Source organism: Rhagoletis pomonella, unplaced genomic scaffold (genome assembly GCF_013731165.1).
Source record: "Rhagoletis pomonella isolate Grant_MI unplaced genomic scaffold, Rhpom_1.0 Rhpom_scaffold_00002, whole genome shotgun sequence".
NCBI lineage: Eukaryota > Metazoa > Arthropoda > Insecta > Diptera > Tephritidae > Rhagoletis > Rhagoletis pomonella.
This window is the reverse complement of record NW_023458556.1, coordinates 47971217-47986335: the sequence shown is the minus strand read 5'-3', so window position 1 is coordinate 47986335 and position 15119 is coordinate 47971217. Positions and strand designations below refer to the sequence as shown.

At 34.4% G+C, this 15119-nt stretch overlaps 3 protein-coding genes across 3 annotated transcripts in view; 1 reads left to right on the top strand and 2 right to left on the bottom strand.

Moving 5' to 3' along the window:
• LOC118733735 overlaps positions 1–15119 on the bottom strand; it is a gene marked incomplete in the record, with an annotated part of 802810 nt that overhangs the window by 117238 nt on the left and 670453 nt on the right.
• Positions 1–15119, top strand: part of LOC118733736 (extensin-like) — a 27264-nt gene that overhangs the window by 2121 nt on the left and 10024 nt on the right. The window lies entirely within an intron of this gene.
• Positions 8903–9806, bottom strand: LOC118733737 (extensin-like). The gene is made up of 2 exons (XM_036463272.1): positions 9723–9806; positions 8903–9665 (listed from the first exon to the last, which is right to left on the bottom strand). The coding sequence occupies exons 1-2, from the start codon at positions 9802–9804 to the stop codon at positions 9175–9177; spliced, it is 573 nt and encodes a 190-aa protein (XP_036319165.1). The 5' UTR covers positions 9805–9806; the 3' UTR covers positions 8903–9174.

Genomic DNA, 15119 nt, shown 5'->3' with positions numbered 1-15119 from the left:
CATTCGCATGCACGTTTTGTTTTATTTATTGATTTTTTACGAAAGGTGCATATGCGCGGGCATTTATTATACATGAACCTATAGAATAAATTGTATAGCTGTAGGGAAGGAGCATTTGATTGGCAGATTTAGCAGTTATTTATGTTTTTTTAATCGCTAACATATTATCTATTGCAACGTTAATTGTAACCAGTGTATTTCTGTAGTCGAAAATAAATACTTAAAGAGAATTTGACTGCAGACTGATTAGCTATGTAAACAGCATATTCAATTCATATTAGAAATTTTATAGAAGTCTACGTTAGAACTAGCATTTTCTCAATTCGAGACAATTGTCAAGTGACATTCTGACTAGTTTTGGCTATTTCTCTTTTATTTATTTAAAGTTTATTTTTCTTTTATAAATTTTAGCATTTTACCTAACCAGCGCCACATAAATCCAAATTTAAAACTTCGTACAAAAATTATGAAAATTCAACAAACTTTAACATTTGCACCCAAAAATTTTAAACTTTTTATTCAGAGTTTTTTTGTTAAATTATGGGAAGTGGGAAAGTGAAAATTTCAAGACGCTAGAAGATCGCGTTAATTTTTAATTATTTTTTTTGCCGATGGTGCTAAATAGGCATTTTCACCCATACAAACGAAATTGTCGCGCATATTTTATACGGAGGGAAACGCACAATTATTAAAAATCAAAGCGATTTTTTACCGTCTTGAAATTTGCACTTGAACCTACTAAAATTTAATGAGCTAAGAAACTGCATACCTAACATTTTTCTAAAAATTTTGAAAAAAAGTTTAAAGTTTTCGGGTGCAAGTGCTAAAGTTTGTTGAAATTTCTTAACTTTTTACGAAGTTTGAAATATGGATTTATGTGGCGCTAGTTAGGTAACGTGCTAGACTTTTATTAAAAATAATATACACATTAAATAAACAAAAGAAAAATAGCTAAAACTAGTCAAAATGTCACTTGACTTAATCAGCTGACCACAAGGGTATGTCCCATTTTTGTTGAGATAGAGCATTCTAGATTTAATAGCTACGATAATACGGAAATTTTAAAAATAAATACCTAGTTTGTATTATAAATCTTCTACTAAATCATCGGTCTGATATATGTTTGTATTTGTATTTAAATAAAACAAAGAAGGCTTCCCATGAAACCACGTCATTTTATTACAGGAAAAACAACATTTTATAGGAATTCTTGAAAATCTAAAAATTCTCATGTACAAATATTACAGTTTTATTTATATTCCTTCCAACTAGCGGCATGTTTTTCAATTTACGCTTGGTCTCCTCCTAGTAGGAGGGGGTGCTAGTGATAAGAGTAGCTCTCCTAGTTGGACACGTAGGGCTATTAGCTGTTGGCGTACATCTTCTAGTTCAAGGCGTAGGTTATTTATTTGAGTGAGTATAGGTCTCAAGGTTTGGGGTGTAGGTCTCCTAGCCGGACGCGTAGGCCGCCTAGTCGGACGCGTAGGCCGCCTAGTCGGGCGCGTAGGCCGCCTAGTCGGGCGCGTAGGCCTCCTAGTCGGGCGCGTAGGTCTCCTAGTCGGGCGCGTAGGTCTCCTGGTTCGCGGTGTAGGTCTCGTAGATTCCGGTGTAGGCTCTGTAGGCGGTATTGGGTCAACAACAGACACATCTGGCTCATCAGGCTGAGCTTGAGTCATAGTTATAGTGATCAATAGCACAGCTCCAAAAACTGGAATTCAACAAGTTAGTAGGAAAATCATATATGTACCACGACTTAAGGACTTACGGAGTACAAAGAAATTCCTGGGCCACATGTTTCGATGCTTTGATGATTTCGAGATTCGGAACGAAAAACAACTGATCGTCATACAAGAGCACATATGGACTTTTATAGTTGAATAGACAATAAGAAACAAGTGATCATCAGAAAACACGTGCAAGTTTTTTAACGATTGTTTCAAATTGTAACAATACATTTGCGAGAAAAAACTGCCAGCGCACAGTGGAAGCTTGTGGCTCTAAATTAAAAAAAAATGAGGAAGTAGTAAAACTATTTTTTTACAGCGATCGACAGATATCACGTAGGATAAGAAAAAACAAAAAATTTCATTTTGAAATTGCTTTATGTTAAGCGGTAAAGTTCAGCAAAAACGATGCCAGTTTATTTATAAAGCGTTTAATTTGCTTCGAACTGCTCTATATAATTTAGTTATTAAAGTAGATGTATGCTTTATTTATATACCAATTTGTAAGACTTGATTTCTTATTTCATAAAAATTAATACTCTTGTTGTCACCATTCACATTTGGATTTATATGAATTTTCAAATATTGATAAACAAGTGTTGAACACTATTTTTTTTCTTAATTTTAAATTTAAATTAAAAAAAAAAAAAAAAAAAATTTATCCCTCAGTTTTTCTATATAACTTGAACCCACTTATACTTTATCAAACTCCGAAAAATTGGAAATTTTCAGCTTTAAAAAGGTATATATATGCATGTCTGCCGTAATTTTTTAATGTACGATGGCCCCACGTACGCTTTATGAATAGCCAGCCTCAATTTGATCATTCGCATGCACGTTTTGTTTATTAATTTTTTGTGAAAAAATAAGTTTAAAGTTTTCGGGTGCAAATATTAATGTTGAATTTTCATAATTTTTGTACGAAGTTTGAAAAATGGTAAGGTAATATGCTAGACTTTTATAAAAAACTAGCAGACCCGGCGAACTTCCTCACGCCCAAAATATTTATATATTTTATTGAAACTTTTTGGTCCAACATTTTCACCAACAATTCACGTTTACGATTTTCATTGGCACATTAGTCTGCTAAGATTAAGGTTTGGTGGTCATTTGCCGCTTTAAATAACCTAAGGAAAGTGTTATATCCGTTCTTGAAATTCTCCAGTTGTGCGGCATTTCGTAGCACGGTTATTCGCAAAGCGAAATAAATTTTTTCCTCTTCACTCCCTGGCGGCAACAATGACCCGGTTCTATAGTGAATGTCCTAGAAGCTTTACAGTATAGTAGGTGGCAATTTCAAAATGGGTGCGAATCATTCTTCTACAGAAATGCAATATACATATACTTATTTCAGACGAAATACCTTAAAAGTTTGAACGCATAATAATATTGGAAAATCACATCCATTGGGCCAATTGCAACGCAGGAGCGTTCGATATACTCAATGGTGCAACAGGTCGATTTAATCTGACCTTCACGGCCCCTTTTCTCACTTAGCTATTTTTAGTAATAGCTCGACTTCAGCACCACTTGGAAGCACTTTTTGCAATAGTATTGCATACATATTTAAAACATTAGCCAAATCGGATCATGAATAAGATTTTTAGTAATAACTCAACTACAGCGCCAACTGTCGGATTAAATTGTGAAACTAAACCATCCAGAGACCCACTCAAATACACAAAAAAGTTTCGTTAAAATCCGTACAACCATTTAGGAGGATTTCACTCACAAACACACCTACAGAAGAATAAAAAAATTCATTCAAAGATAGCTAAAGGTCGGTACGTTTGTAGGCCTCACACCCCTTTTCAAATAGCCCAAATTTTCTCCATGAGTATGGGCTTGATTTCAACTATATATATATCTCCATACGAAGTTCCAGTACTGTACCATGAATACTTTCAGAGATATGCAGTATAAAAATTTGATTTATATGAGAGGTGCCACGCTCCCCTTTCCAACAGCTGTCCTCTTTCTTCATGAGTATGCGATTGATTTCGTATATCTCCATACCAAGTTCCAGAACTCTACCATGAACACTTCCAAAGATAGGCAGTATGAAAAATTCGGTTTGTATGGAAGATGCCACGCCCCCTTTTCCAATAGTTCCAATTTTTCTCCAAGAGTATGCGATTTATTTCGTACATCTCCATACAAAACTCTAGAACTCTACCAAAAAATTTCCAGAGATAAGCAGTATGAAAAATTCGGTTTGTATGGGAGATGTCACACCCCTTTTTACAATGGCTAAAATTTTTCTCCAAGGGTATGCGATTGATTTCGTATATCTCCATACCAATTTCCAAAACTCTACTATGCACACTTTCAGAGATATGTAGCATGAGTAATTCGGTTTGTATGGGAAGTGCCACGCCCCCTTTACATATAGATTTTTTTTCAGCCTAAACCCATCCTTGGGACACATGCGGCAGGTGGCAGTTGCAAAAAAATCGGTTCAGCCGCTCTCGAGCCTTGCGAAAACTAACAAACGGCTTTCTAAATTTATATTAGTTGAGATATATTATATATTATAATTATATTTTGACAGTATCCGTTGTTTCTGATTGGCGCAAAAAAATCTTGGCTAGTGACGAATTTGCCCCTTGATATGGTCGTTACTTAAAGCTATTTATATTCGAAATTGCATGAAAATTGGAAAACAGGAATCTATAAGCTTATCCAGGCAAAAAGCTACCTACGTACCGAATTTTAAGCAAATCGGACCGTAAATACGATTTTTGCGAATAGATCAGTCCCTGGTCCACTTCTCGGAAAAGATTGGCCATATATCCTAATATATGCTAAAAAACTACTTACGTACCGAATTTTAAGCAAATCGGACCATAAATACGATTTTTTGGAATAGATCGGTCCCTGGTCCACTTCTCGGAAAAAATTTATCACATATGCTAATACATGCTAAAAAGCTACCTGCGCACCGAATTTTAAGCAAATCGGACCGTAAATTCGATTTTTTCGAATAGATCGGTCCCTGGACCACTTCCCGGAAAAAATGGGTCATATATGCTAATATATGCTAAAAAGCTACTTACGTACTAAATTTTAAGCAAATCGGACTATAATAAGATTTTTTCGAATAGACCGGTCCGAAAGCTATTTGTATACAAAATTTCATAAAAATCGGACCAGCCGTTCGCGAGATTACCTGTTACAAAAAAAAGGGACTTCTCTTTATATAATTAGTATAGATATAAACACTAAATAAACAAAAGTAAAATAGCCAAAACTAGTCAAAATGTCACTTGACTTAATCATTTTTGTTGAGAAAGCTATGAAAATTTACCGGAATGTTTGCTGGCAAAACAGACTTGGCACATTGTACTGTTACTTCAGAGATGCTAACCGCATTATCCAGGCTCGTAAAAAAGGCGGGGGATTTGAACTTAACTCGGCTGAAAAAAATTATATTCGCAATCGGAATGCAATTGCAACCAGAGTCGATTTAAGAAACCCGACAGCTAGTACGAAATATACACATATATATGCTGTTTTTGTTCATCTGAAAGAATTTTAAAAATTCTAAAAAAATTTATTATGTTTGAAATGCAACCGTGGACACCAGCTGGCAGGGAAAGTTGCAAATTCCAGCACATTTTCGTTGGTGCAGAAATTTGCAAGTTTATCAACATGAGAGAGAATTTTTTTACTCTCTGATATTTTGAGTGTCGGATAATTCTTGTTCTCGCTGGATTTTCGACTAAACGATACTAAATTTGAAGCTTCCAGCTCAATTATTACTATTTATGGCCAACTTTTGTATGAAACTCTCCCACTGTGCAGCGGTGCATTTTTTATACATAGCTTAAATGACAAAGAAACTACAAAAAATGTGTCAAATATAATAAAAAAATACAGCGAGCGAAATGAAAGAAACGAGGGAAATATGGAGCAGTGCTAATAACGGAACAGCTAGCACAGGGTCGCATTTTTCTTGCTACTCATCGTTACATAAAAATATAACTCTACCCTGTAAACGTGTGTATTTCATACATATACATACTTATATTCGGCTAGTTCATATGTAAACTAAGTTTAGCGATACACTAAATGAAAACTTTTCTCTGGACTATAATTTTATTGTGTCACATTTTAACACATGTCTTCTGTTTTTTTATTGGAGAGGATGTGCGTAGAAATAACAATTTACACTGTGGTGTAAAAAGAAAATATAGAAATAGGAAATTTTCTTAGCAGCGGTCGGCAGGCAATGGCAAACCTCAGAGTGTATTTCTGCCATGAAAAACAGCTTCTCATAAAAATAAAATCGCCGTTCGGAGTCGGCGTAAAACCGTAGGCCCCTCCCCTTTGTTTAATAACATTAGGGGCCAGTTTACTAATGTCTGGTTAACAATAACTACCGGTTAAACATCGCTATCAACGTTATCGACCCCCTGTTATATGTTATGGAGTCGATAGCGGGGTTTGACCTGCGGTTAGTGTTAAAGCATAAACGGACGACAGCGTTGATCCGGAACAACTCGGAAATTAACTGCAGGTGATCCGGATTAAGTCCGAGTTAAAGCGGATAACCAGACATAGAGAAACTGGCCCTAAAGCGCGCGCCAAAAATCGGAAGAGAAGCTCGGCCAAACACTAACATATGTACATATAAGCGCCATTATCTAACGAAACAACGAGGTTACATTTCCGGCGAGATCTTGCGATTTGACACCATTGGATTTCTACGTAAAATGTCGATGCCAAAAGGTCATGGAAAATTTTGATGTGAGCATCCTATGCTGCCAGGTGTCGTGGTAAGTATTTAACGAATATTGTGTTTCATACATGAAAACTATAGACCGAAAAATATGATGAAATAAAAAAAAAATATTTCCGCACATTCCCGTTTTATTTATAAAACAAAATTTGCGGTTTTATTAAATCGCCCTGTGGTTCAAGTTACGTTATCAACCTAAACCAAACTTAAAATCAATACACTGCAAACCAAAGATTCGACTTTTCGATAAATAAATAGTGCGTTCATAATTTAAATAAAAAAAAATTATAGTTTAAAAAACTAAAACCTCGCTATTATAATTTCCATTCGTACTGTCATCAGGTATGTAACTCGATAATAGAAATCGCTGCATCTTTTAGGCGCATCAATATTACATAGTTACATCCCGAGCTAATAAAAGGGAGGTAAAAGATCATCATGCTGGTTTTATGGACAAAGCAAACGTCGCTGTCTTTTATCGGATATCGCTCCATGGAAGTAAAGGCTATGTTTGGCAGATATACATACATATGTATATACATATTAGGGATGTTAATTTTTTAAATTTTTACGATGCCGAGATTTTCGGGATGCCGTTATCACAATCCCTGGATCCCGGGATTAGTCCCAGGATGTAGATACACATTACTTTTCAACAACTTAAATCGAAAAAATTGCTTCTACCTCTCCTACCATAAAATAAATAAGAAATATATGGGTTTGAAACATACTCTTTTATTTAAAATGGCGTTTTTATTTTTTCTCTCTGACGTAAAGATTTATTTTAAAGGATTTTGTAATTTCAAAGCTATGATTGATTTCAAAAGTTATTTAAAAATGCAATGCAATATAGAATAATAATATGGGTACCAAATGAAAGAGGCATTTTTTTTAGAATTAAAAAAAATTAAAATTTTTCGGGTTCACCAGGTCGACTAGGTAATCTTTTAAATTAATAATGTTAGAAGGATTTATTTTAAAGTACTTTGTAACTTCAATGATATGATTAAAGTAGAATAAAAATGTAGGTACCAAATTAAAGAGGAAATTTCTTTAGAATTAAAAGAAAAATCAAATTTTTTGGATTCACAAGGACGAAAAGTGAATTTTTTTTAACTGATAAAGTTAGAAGGACGAAATTCGAAACAAATATTGCGAAATTTCAAGGATAAAATTTTAAAAGGACATTTTACAATACTTGGCCCATAGTTTCGCGAATATATTAATTTTTGTGTGTAAAATTTACTATCGCACGGATTTATATGTATATTTATAAAAAAATTATTTATTATAAAAAAAAAAAAATATAGCCAATACTGGTCAAGAAAAGTAGTTTCTATTACTGCCATTAGTGCAAGTTACAAATCAAACTGGGACCTAAAAAAGGCCGGGATCCCGTGATTACCATTCCTAATACATACATATTAGAATTCCATATTGAGTTGATGTCTGTACAAACGACATCAATATTGAATCAAACGAGTTATTGGTATTCGGGAATGTACTAACTTATTTGTCTTGCGAGGTAGCTTATCTTGCCAATGGTAACTCGTTTGGTCTTATATCGGGCGATTTTCCAAATGAAAAACGTAGATTTCATTGTCAATAAAGTAAACATTTCATTTGAGACATTAAAATTACGTTAAAAAGCAAATAAAATCTTGAATAGATTACGCCATAGCTTGATTAAAATTACTTAACTGAGTAATAATAGACTCTTTTTTTTGGAAATTGGGTAATTTTCACCCAATCATTATAGATAGCTCGAGTACGCTTATAGAAGACTAACAAATTAAACTAGGTAAATAAAAAAATAAATCTTTGAATGGCCTTTTAAAAGTAAATAAATTTCATGAAATACGTCGAACCCGTCCGTTGTTGAGCAAAAATTTTCCCCCCATGGCAATTCCTTTCAGAAATTGAGTTACAGACGTTATTCCAGACAATTGCGAGCATTAAATCTGGCAGTGACCGCCATCGGGCTTCAAATACGATTAAAATATTGTATCTCCACTCCAACTAGAGGAAATTTTTTTAAGGCATAGCTAAAGTTCTGAACACATGGAAAACGACGAGCTACGGGCCACAGCTTGCAATATTCTATCTTCATTATCTAAACGTTTTGTCGATGACGACATAATTTTTTTGAACGCGGCAGCGACATTATGTATTTGTATGAGTTTGACATAAAAGAAGAGGAAGAACCTTATCTGTCGCTGAAAAATTAGAAATAGATCTAATCTGGCCACAGCCACAGTCGTCGCCAAAATAATTATCTACATAATTTAGCAGCTGTGGTCAGCAGCTCGTCGTTTCCATTGTGTTCGGGCTATAAATTTTCGGTCTGAAAATTGTTTGTATTCGTATTTAGAAAAAGAAGACTTCATATTAAATCATATGTTTTTATAACAGAACACATAATTTTTTATAGCAATTATTTAAATATATTTACGCCGAAAATTACTTCTTGGATAATTAAATATTTGCATGTACATACGCTACATTTATATTTAAAATCAATCGATACATTAATTATTGTGTCTCAAGATTATCATTTGTCCTTTCATTTAGTAGCAGGTCCTCCAATTTTAGCTTCTCTCAACGACTTTACCAATCCAAGGCGAAAAAATAATTAAATTCAGAATTTTCTAACGAGCTTTTTCACAATTACGCTGCCTAGATTGGCTGTTGAGATTGCTTGAAGCACACTTATGAGCGTGGTCTCCCAGTAGTCTGTTCAACTAGTTGGAGAAGTAGATCTCCTAGTTGGAGACGTAGCTGTGTTAGCTGTTGACGTAGGTCTCCTAATTGAAGGCGTAGGTCATTTAGTTGGGAGGCTACAGGTCTCCTAGTTGGGCGCGTAGGTCGCCTAGTCGGGCGCGTAGGTCTCCTGGTTCGCCGTGCAGGTGTCGTAGTTTCCGGTGTAGGCGGTGTGGGCTCTGTTGGTTCTGTAGGCTCTGTAGGCGGTGTAGGCTCTGCAGGCGGTGTAGGCTCTGTAGGTGGTGTAGGCTCTGTTGGCTCTGTAGGCTCTGTAGGCGGTGTAGGCTCTGCAGGTGGTGTAAGCTCTGTAGGCGGTGTTGGTTCTGTAGGCGGTGTTGGCTCTGTAGGCGGTGTTGGCTCTGTAGGCAGTGTTGGGTCAACAGTAACATCTGGCTGAGCTTGAGTCATAGCTATAGTCATTAAAAGCACAGCTCCAAAAACTGGAATTCAATAAGTTAGTAGGAAAAACATATATGTACCACGACTTAAGGACTTACGGAGTACAAAGAAATTTCTGGGCCACATGTTTCGATGCTTTGATGATTTCGAGTTTGAGAACGGAAAACAACTGATAGTCATACAACAGCGCATATGGACTTTTATAGTTGAATATACATCAAGAAACAAGTGATCTTCAGATAACACTTGCAAGTTTTTTTTAAATTTATTTTTTATTTTTTTTAAAATTGTAACAATACCTTTAAAAGAAAAGACTGTCTCGATTGCGTTTATTCATAGCTTAATTGACAACGAGACTATAAAAGTTATTTTAAAGTTTGCATCGAATAAAACACGATTAAAACATCGATTCTAAACTATTTAGCTTCGAAATAAGGGCATATACATATAATGCACACGTACGTGCGTAAAATAGTCACGTAAACAACACAGATATTTTGGAAAAAAAATAAAGTTTTTTTTTAAAGCTAAAAGCACTGTATCAGATCAATCCAGCACCATATCTAGCCCTAACCGCCAAAAAAGGCGTAAGCGACAAAAAGTAAATTTTTCAGTAGGCGTTGTTTTCTTATTTACACTGCAATTACTGTAGATCCTAACGGGCAGATTAATGAAATAGTTAAGATTGATGTTAGGTATATTATACTGGTGGTTTTATTCGTCCATCTTTAACACACGTGATTTTGTCGCTTACGCCCTTTTTGCCGTCACAAAAAAAAAGGCTACAGCACGCAATTGCGGCGGTTAAGCCAAAAGAGATATAAAAAAAAACATTTTTTTGCATTAACAAAAAACTTTTTTGTCTTATTGGAGTCATTTTAAGAACGCGAAAATCCCCCGGCTGAACGCTCAGATGTCAGAACGGTGTCCAGCGAAAATCAGAAATCAGCGTCATTTGCTCACTCTCCTCAATATATGGAAATGGTTTTTGATCGTGGCCTATGGAGGTAACGAAGGACCAAACCTCTTGAAAAAGGCTCTGGTGTAAGACGACCCGTGCTGATGTTTAGCCTGGCTGGGGACCCAGATTAATAACTAGCCCAGTCTCGAACTGAGTGCTAATATGCATTCTAAATATGAACAAAATCGGACTATAAATAAGGAATTTTCAAATAAATCGACTCCGACGAACTGATAATCTCCTCCTTTTTTTGGAAGTCGGTTAAAAAAAACATATAGAGCAAGTGAAATAAAAGCTTGTAAAATAGAGGCACTTCCAAACTTTCACACAAAAATGTAACAATTCCCCTCTGCAATGAAAAATTGTTCACGGAGAAAAAGGCTTAACCGACACTCCACAGTGGTTCGGATAGCAGATCTAGCTGGACGAAAGTCAAAATTTTTTTGTTTTTAAAATACTTAATGGTACTTGGAATACATTCCTGACAATACATTCAAATAGAAATTGCATTTATTAAAGCATTAACATATGAAAACAAACAAAAAAAGGTAAGTCAACGCCGCCTATTTGAGAACTCTATTTTAAAAGCTGAAATTTAACTTAAAAGATTGCTAATTGCACTCACAAATATTTGCATAATTGCAAATTGACTTTATAAACAAAAAATTACACCTATTCTGCTATAGATTCAGGGGTTATAACGCAATTTATGTCCACATTGGTATAGGCAAATTTATTCTGAAAAATCGTCGTTTTGATTAATTAAAAAAATAAATTAAAGAGTAGCAAAAGTAAAGGCCGCCGAAGACCGTTATAAAACCACTTGCATATTATTCTTTACACCTTCGCAAATGCAGAGGGTAAGTTCGATAACCAAGTCTAACCAATTGGCTTAGATATTTACATTTTAGCGACAGTATGTAAAATCTCAAAATTCAAAAGTAATTACTTACAGGAATGTATCTGAATATAAATATAAAATCAGTGGCGGATCCACGGTGGAGAGGGGGGCGAGGGGTTGTATGTTAAAATAGAAAAATACTTGGAGTTATAAAACCTTTGGTTATGTAAGAGTTAAAAAAAATAGTACCTCGCGAATTTTCTGCTTTCTGAAATTAAAAAATTATACAACAGGCATGCAAATCTTTAAGCGCTGTTATAAAATTTTTTCTGAAATTTATTTGTGTTTCATGCTGTGATCTTAAATTTTAGTCATGGTAAATAAAATCTTAAGGAGTTGTTTGACATTTGGTGTTGCTGAAACTTCTAAAAGACAACAAGGTGTCCGTGATTATGTGATGAGTAAATTGAAAGAAATATCTGATGAAAATGCTCGTTCCGAAGTAAATAAAGTAAATTAAGTAAATGACTTTAGATTCGTAATCAGCAACCCAGAAAATCCCCAGATACCCAGTTACATAGAAATCTACCGATTTTTTTTAATTTTCGTCCGCCATATTGGATCCGCCATTTTGAATTTTTGGTAAATGACTTTAGATATGTAATCAGCGACCCAGAAAACCCCCAGATACCCAGTTTCATAGAAATCTACCAATTTTTTTTTTTAATTTTCGTCCGCCATATTGGATCCGCCATTTTGAATTTTTGATAAGTGACTTCAGATTCGTAATCAGCGACTCAAAAATTCCCTAGGTAAGAAGTGGTGTAAAGATCCATCAACGAGTATTTGTTTAAATAGTTTCGTCCAGCTAGATTTGCGATCCGAACCACTGTGCACTCCGGGCAGGGTACAATTAAGCACTTAAGCCAAAATTGCTTTCGCTATAACTTTGTAACGGTACTTCGTAGGACTTAGAAATTTTGACAGCTGGCGCGTATGGTGGTCGGTAATCGATTTCCGTCAAAAACAGAAAATCGAACAGGTTGTCGCTTACGCCCTTTTGGCGGTTAGGGCTCGATATATTCCATAACACTTCGAGAAGTTTAATCATTGAAACACCATTTCAAGGTAGGTTGGTATTAAAAATGAGCGAAATCGGACTGTGACCTCGCCCAGTTCCAATATAACAGTATTTTCGAAAAATGCAAAAACTGCGATATTTCAGTAAATATTAGATGAAAGTTGTTGAAAATTAGTATGTTAAGTAGAATTTTGTTAAGAAATATTTTTATTATGAATTTTATGGAAAATGGGCGCGACCCCGCCTACTTATGACGAAATACTATATCTCAGTAGCCACATCACCAATCCTTGTCCAACTCAATACTAGACTTTTCTAGAGTCTAGCTAAGAAATCTGTTAAAAATCTTTGAAATCGGGCAATAACCACACCCACCTACCATATAACGGTAATTTAGAGAAAAACGAAAATGCGATAAAACAGTAATTATTGAGACTAGTTCACTCAAAATCGATTATTGCAATAACCACTTAGCAAAAAATAGATTATTATAAATCTGTGGATAATGGGCGTGGCCCCGCCCCCTTATGAACACAAATGCGTATCTCGGTAACCGATTTATCAATTTCTACCTAACTCGTAGCACTTAATAACCATGGTACGGGAAAGTAATTCGTAGAAAATTATTCAAATCGGACTAAAATTACACACACTTCCGATAAAACGGTAAATTTTAGAAATACGAAAACTCTGATGTCTTTCGTAAGACAGTTGTCTATTCTGGCAACTATCTTAAAAGCTCTTTACTGTCTTTCGAAAGACTAATCGAAAGATCTGCTAACGAGGAGCTCTTAGCGTTACGCTGTAGTTTTTATCAGGGTATGAAACCGATTCAAAAAAAACGTTCCGGTTTGGGTTTTGCAAAGTGTTTCGGTTTCGATTTTGGTTTTTATAAGTTCGTCTTGAATTGCAGAACATTTATCTGTGTTGAGATAAGTCACGATATATGACAATTAAAAGTAAGGATATCCATATACAAGTAAACAATTTGTGATGCCATTCATTTACCTAAGCAAAAAATTTTGGTTGCTAGATCCTGCGGCTGATTTTTATAAACTTCTGGAAACCGATTAAAACCAGTGCTTGAAACGGTTTCGTTCCTTTAAAGGTCAAGATAACGGTTACGGTTTCGGTTTCCGTTTCAGTTTTGAAAAACGAAACGGGTTTAAACGCTTACGGTTTCGGTTTCACTCTTTGGTTTTTATTAAACTAAATTTAAAAAATATATGCTTATATTTCTTTTTTTTTTAACTATCAAAAGTAATCAAAAAATAAATTTAAAAAAATAAAAATAAAGCAAAACTAAACAAGTAAAAGGTTTTAAAAACTAAATTAAATTCAAATAAAATTGTTTTCGTCTTAATTAATTTAAAAGAAAAAAAATAGAGTTCCTCCGCCCGAGACTCAAACTCGTGATCCTCCGAACGGCACGACTATGCTCTGCTCACTCGGCCATTGCCACTGTTGGAGCGACGCACACTGGGGCCAAGCGTGTTCAAAACTCAATTAAAAAAAACATTTTTTTTGAAAATATAAATACGCAGGTTTATTCCCCATTAATATCTACATTGGGGATGAGTTTTCAGCATTCTATCGTTTTTCAGCTGGGAGATATGCGTGTCCAAACTTGACAAATTTGAACAAAAAACTTTTTTTTCAAAACGGAGAAATTCAAATGTGCGATTCAAACTGTTACTGTAAGAAAGCGGTATTATATTTCTTTATTTTGTTTTTTTTTTCCATTACTTAGAATGAAGTTTATTTATTATTTTGGTATATTTTGTTTGAAATTGTGTTTCAAAAATATTATGTTTAAAAAAAAAAACTAAACTAACCTCTGTTTTTTTTTTTTAAATGCGCAAAGCGCTTTCAAATGACAGTACTGCTACCTCAAACTTGCACTTTAATGCACTATGAATAAATGGGTTACGAAACTGCATTCTCAAAAGACTTTTAATAGCGCTTATCATAACTATAAGACACCCACTTATTGAAAAGTTTTGACTATTTATTTTATTTAATTTTTTTTTTTAAATTCAAATATAGCTGTTTTTTTAATTAATTATTGCTTTTATTTAGATACATTACTTGCTTTTCGATATTTTGTATGCTTAATTTGTAAATCTATTTAAATTTAAAATATAATGGGGCATACTCATAGTCGAATCAAAGTCTAAACTAAAAATAATTTTGACTTTTTTGATAAATTTTTCTAAAAAAGTGTTTTCAGAGAGCTGAAATTATTTTTACTTTCAACTTTGTTTTGACCATGCATTTATCCCATTATGTTTAACATTGAAACGAAAATTTTTGTATCTAGTATTTCCTATCTTTTACTATCTAACTGATCTCTATATAAATGACTTCACCTGTTTCATGGTCTTTCGTAGAGATTACAACAAATACACACTTTGTTACTGTTATTACATTTTATCGCTTTTAACTTTGGTCTAAGTATTGCGAATTCATTGATAAAGCTATCCTCAAATCTAAAGGACTTGTTCTTCCTGAATATATTGTAACCTAAACTTACCTATTTTTAATAAAGTTAGCTGCGGAAAGACTCTATAAAAAATTGGTCACTAGTGGGTTAAAATATGCTCATCAATGCG

What these genes read in the sequence shown, in the direction of transcription:
- LOC118733737 (XM_036463272.1), bottom strand. Translation starts at nt 9,804, where the DNA reads ATGACTATCAGTTGTTTTCCGTTCTCAAACTCGAAATCATCAAAGCAT. An exon ending in CAGAAATTTCTTTGTACTCC is followed by an intron (nt 9,666 to 9,722) that starts GTAAGTCCTTAA and finishes ATTGAATTCCAG; the next exon opens with TTTTTGGAGCTGTGCTTTTA.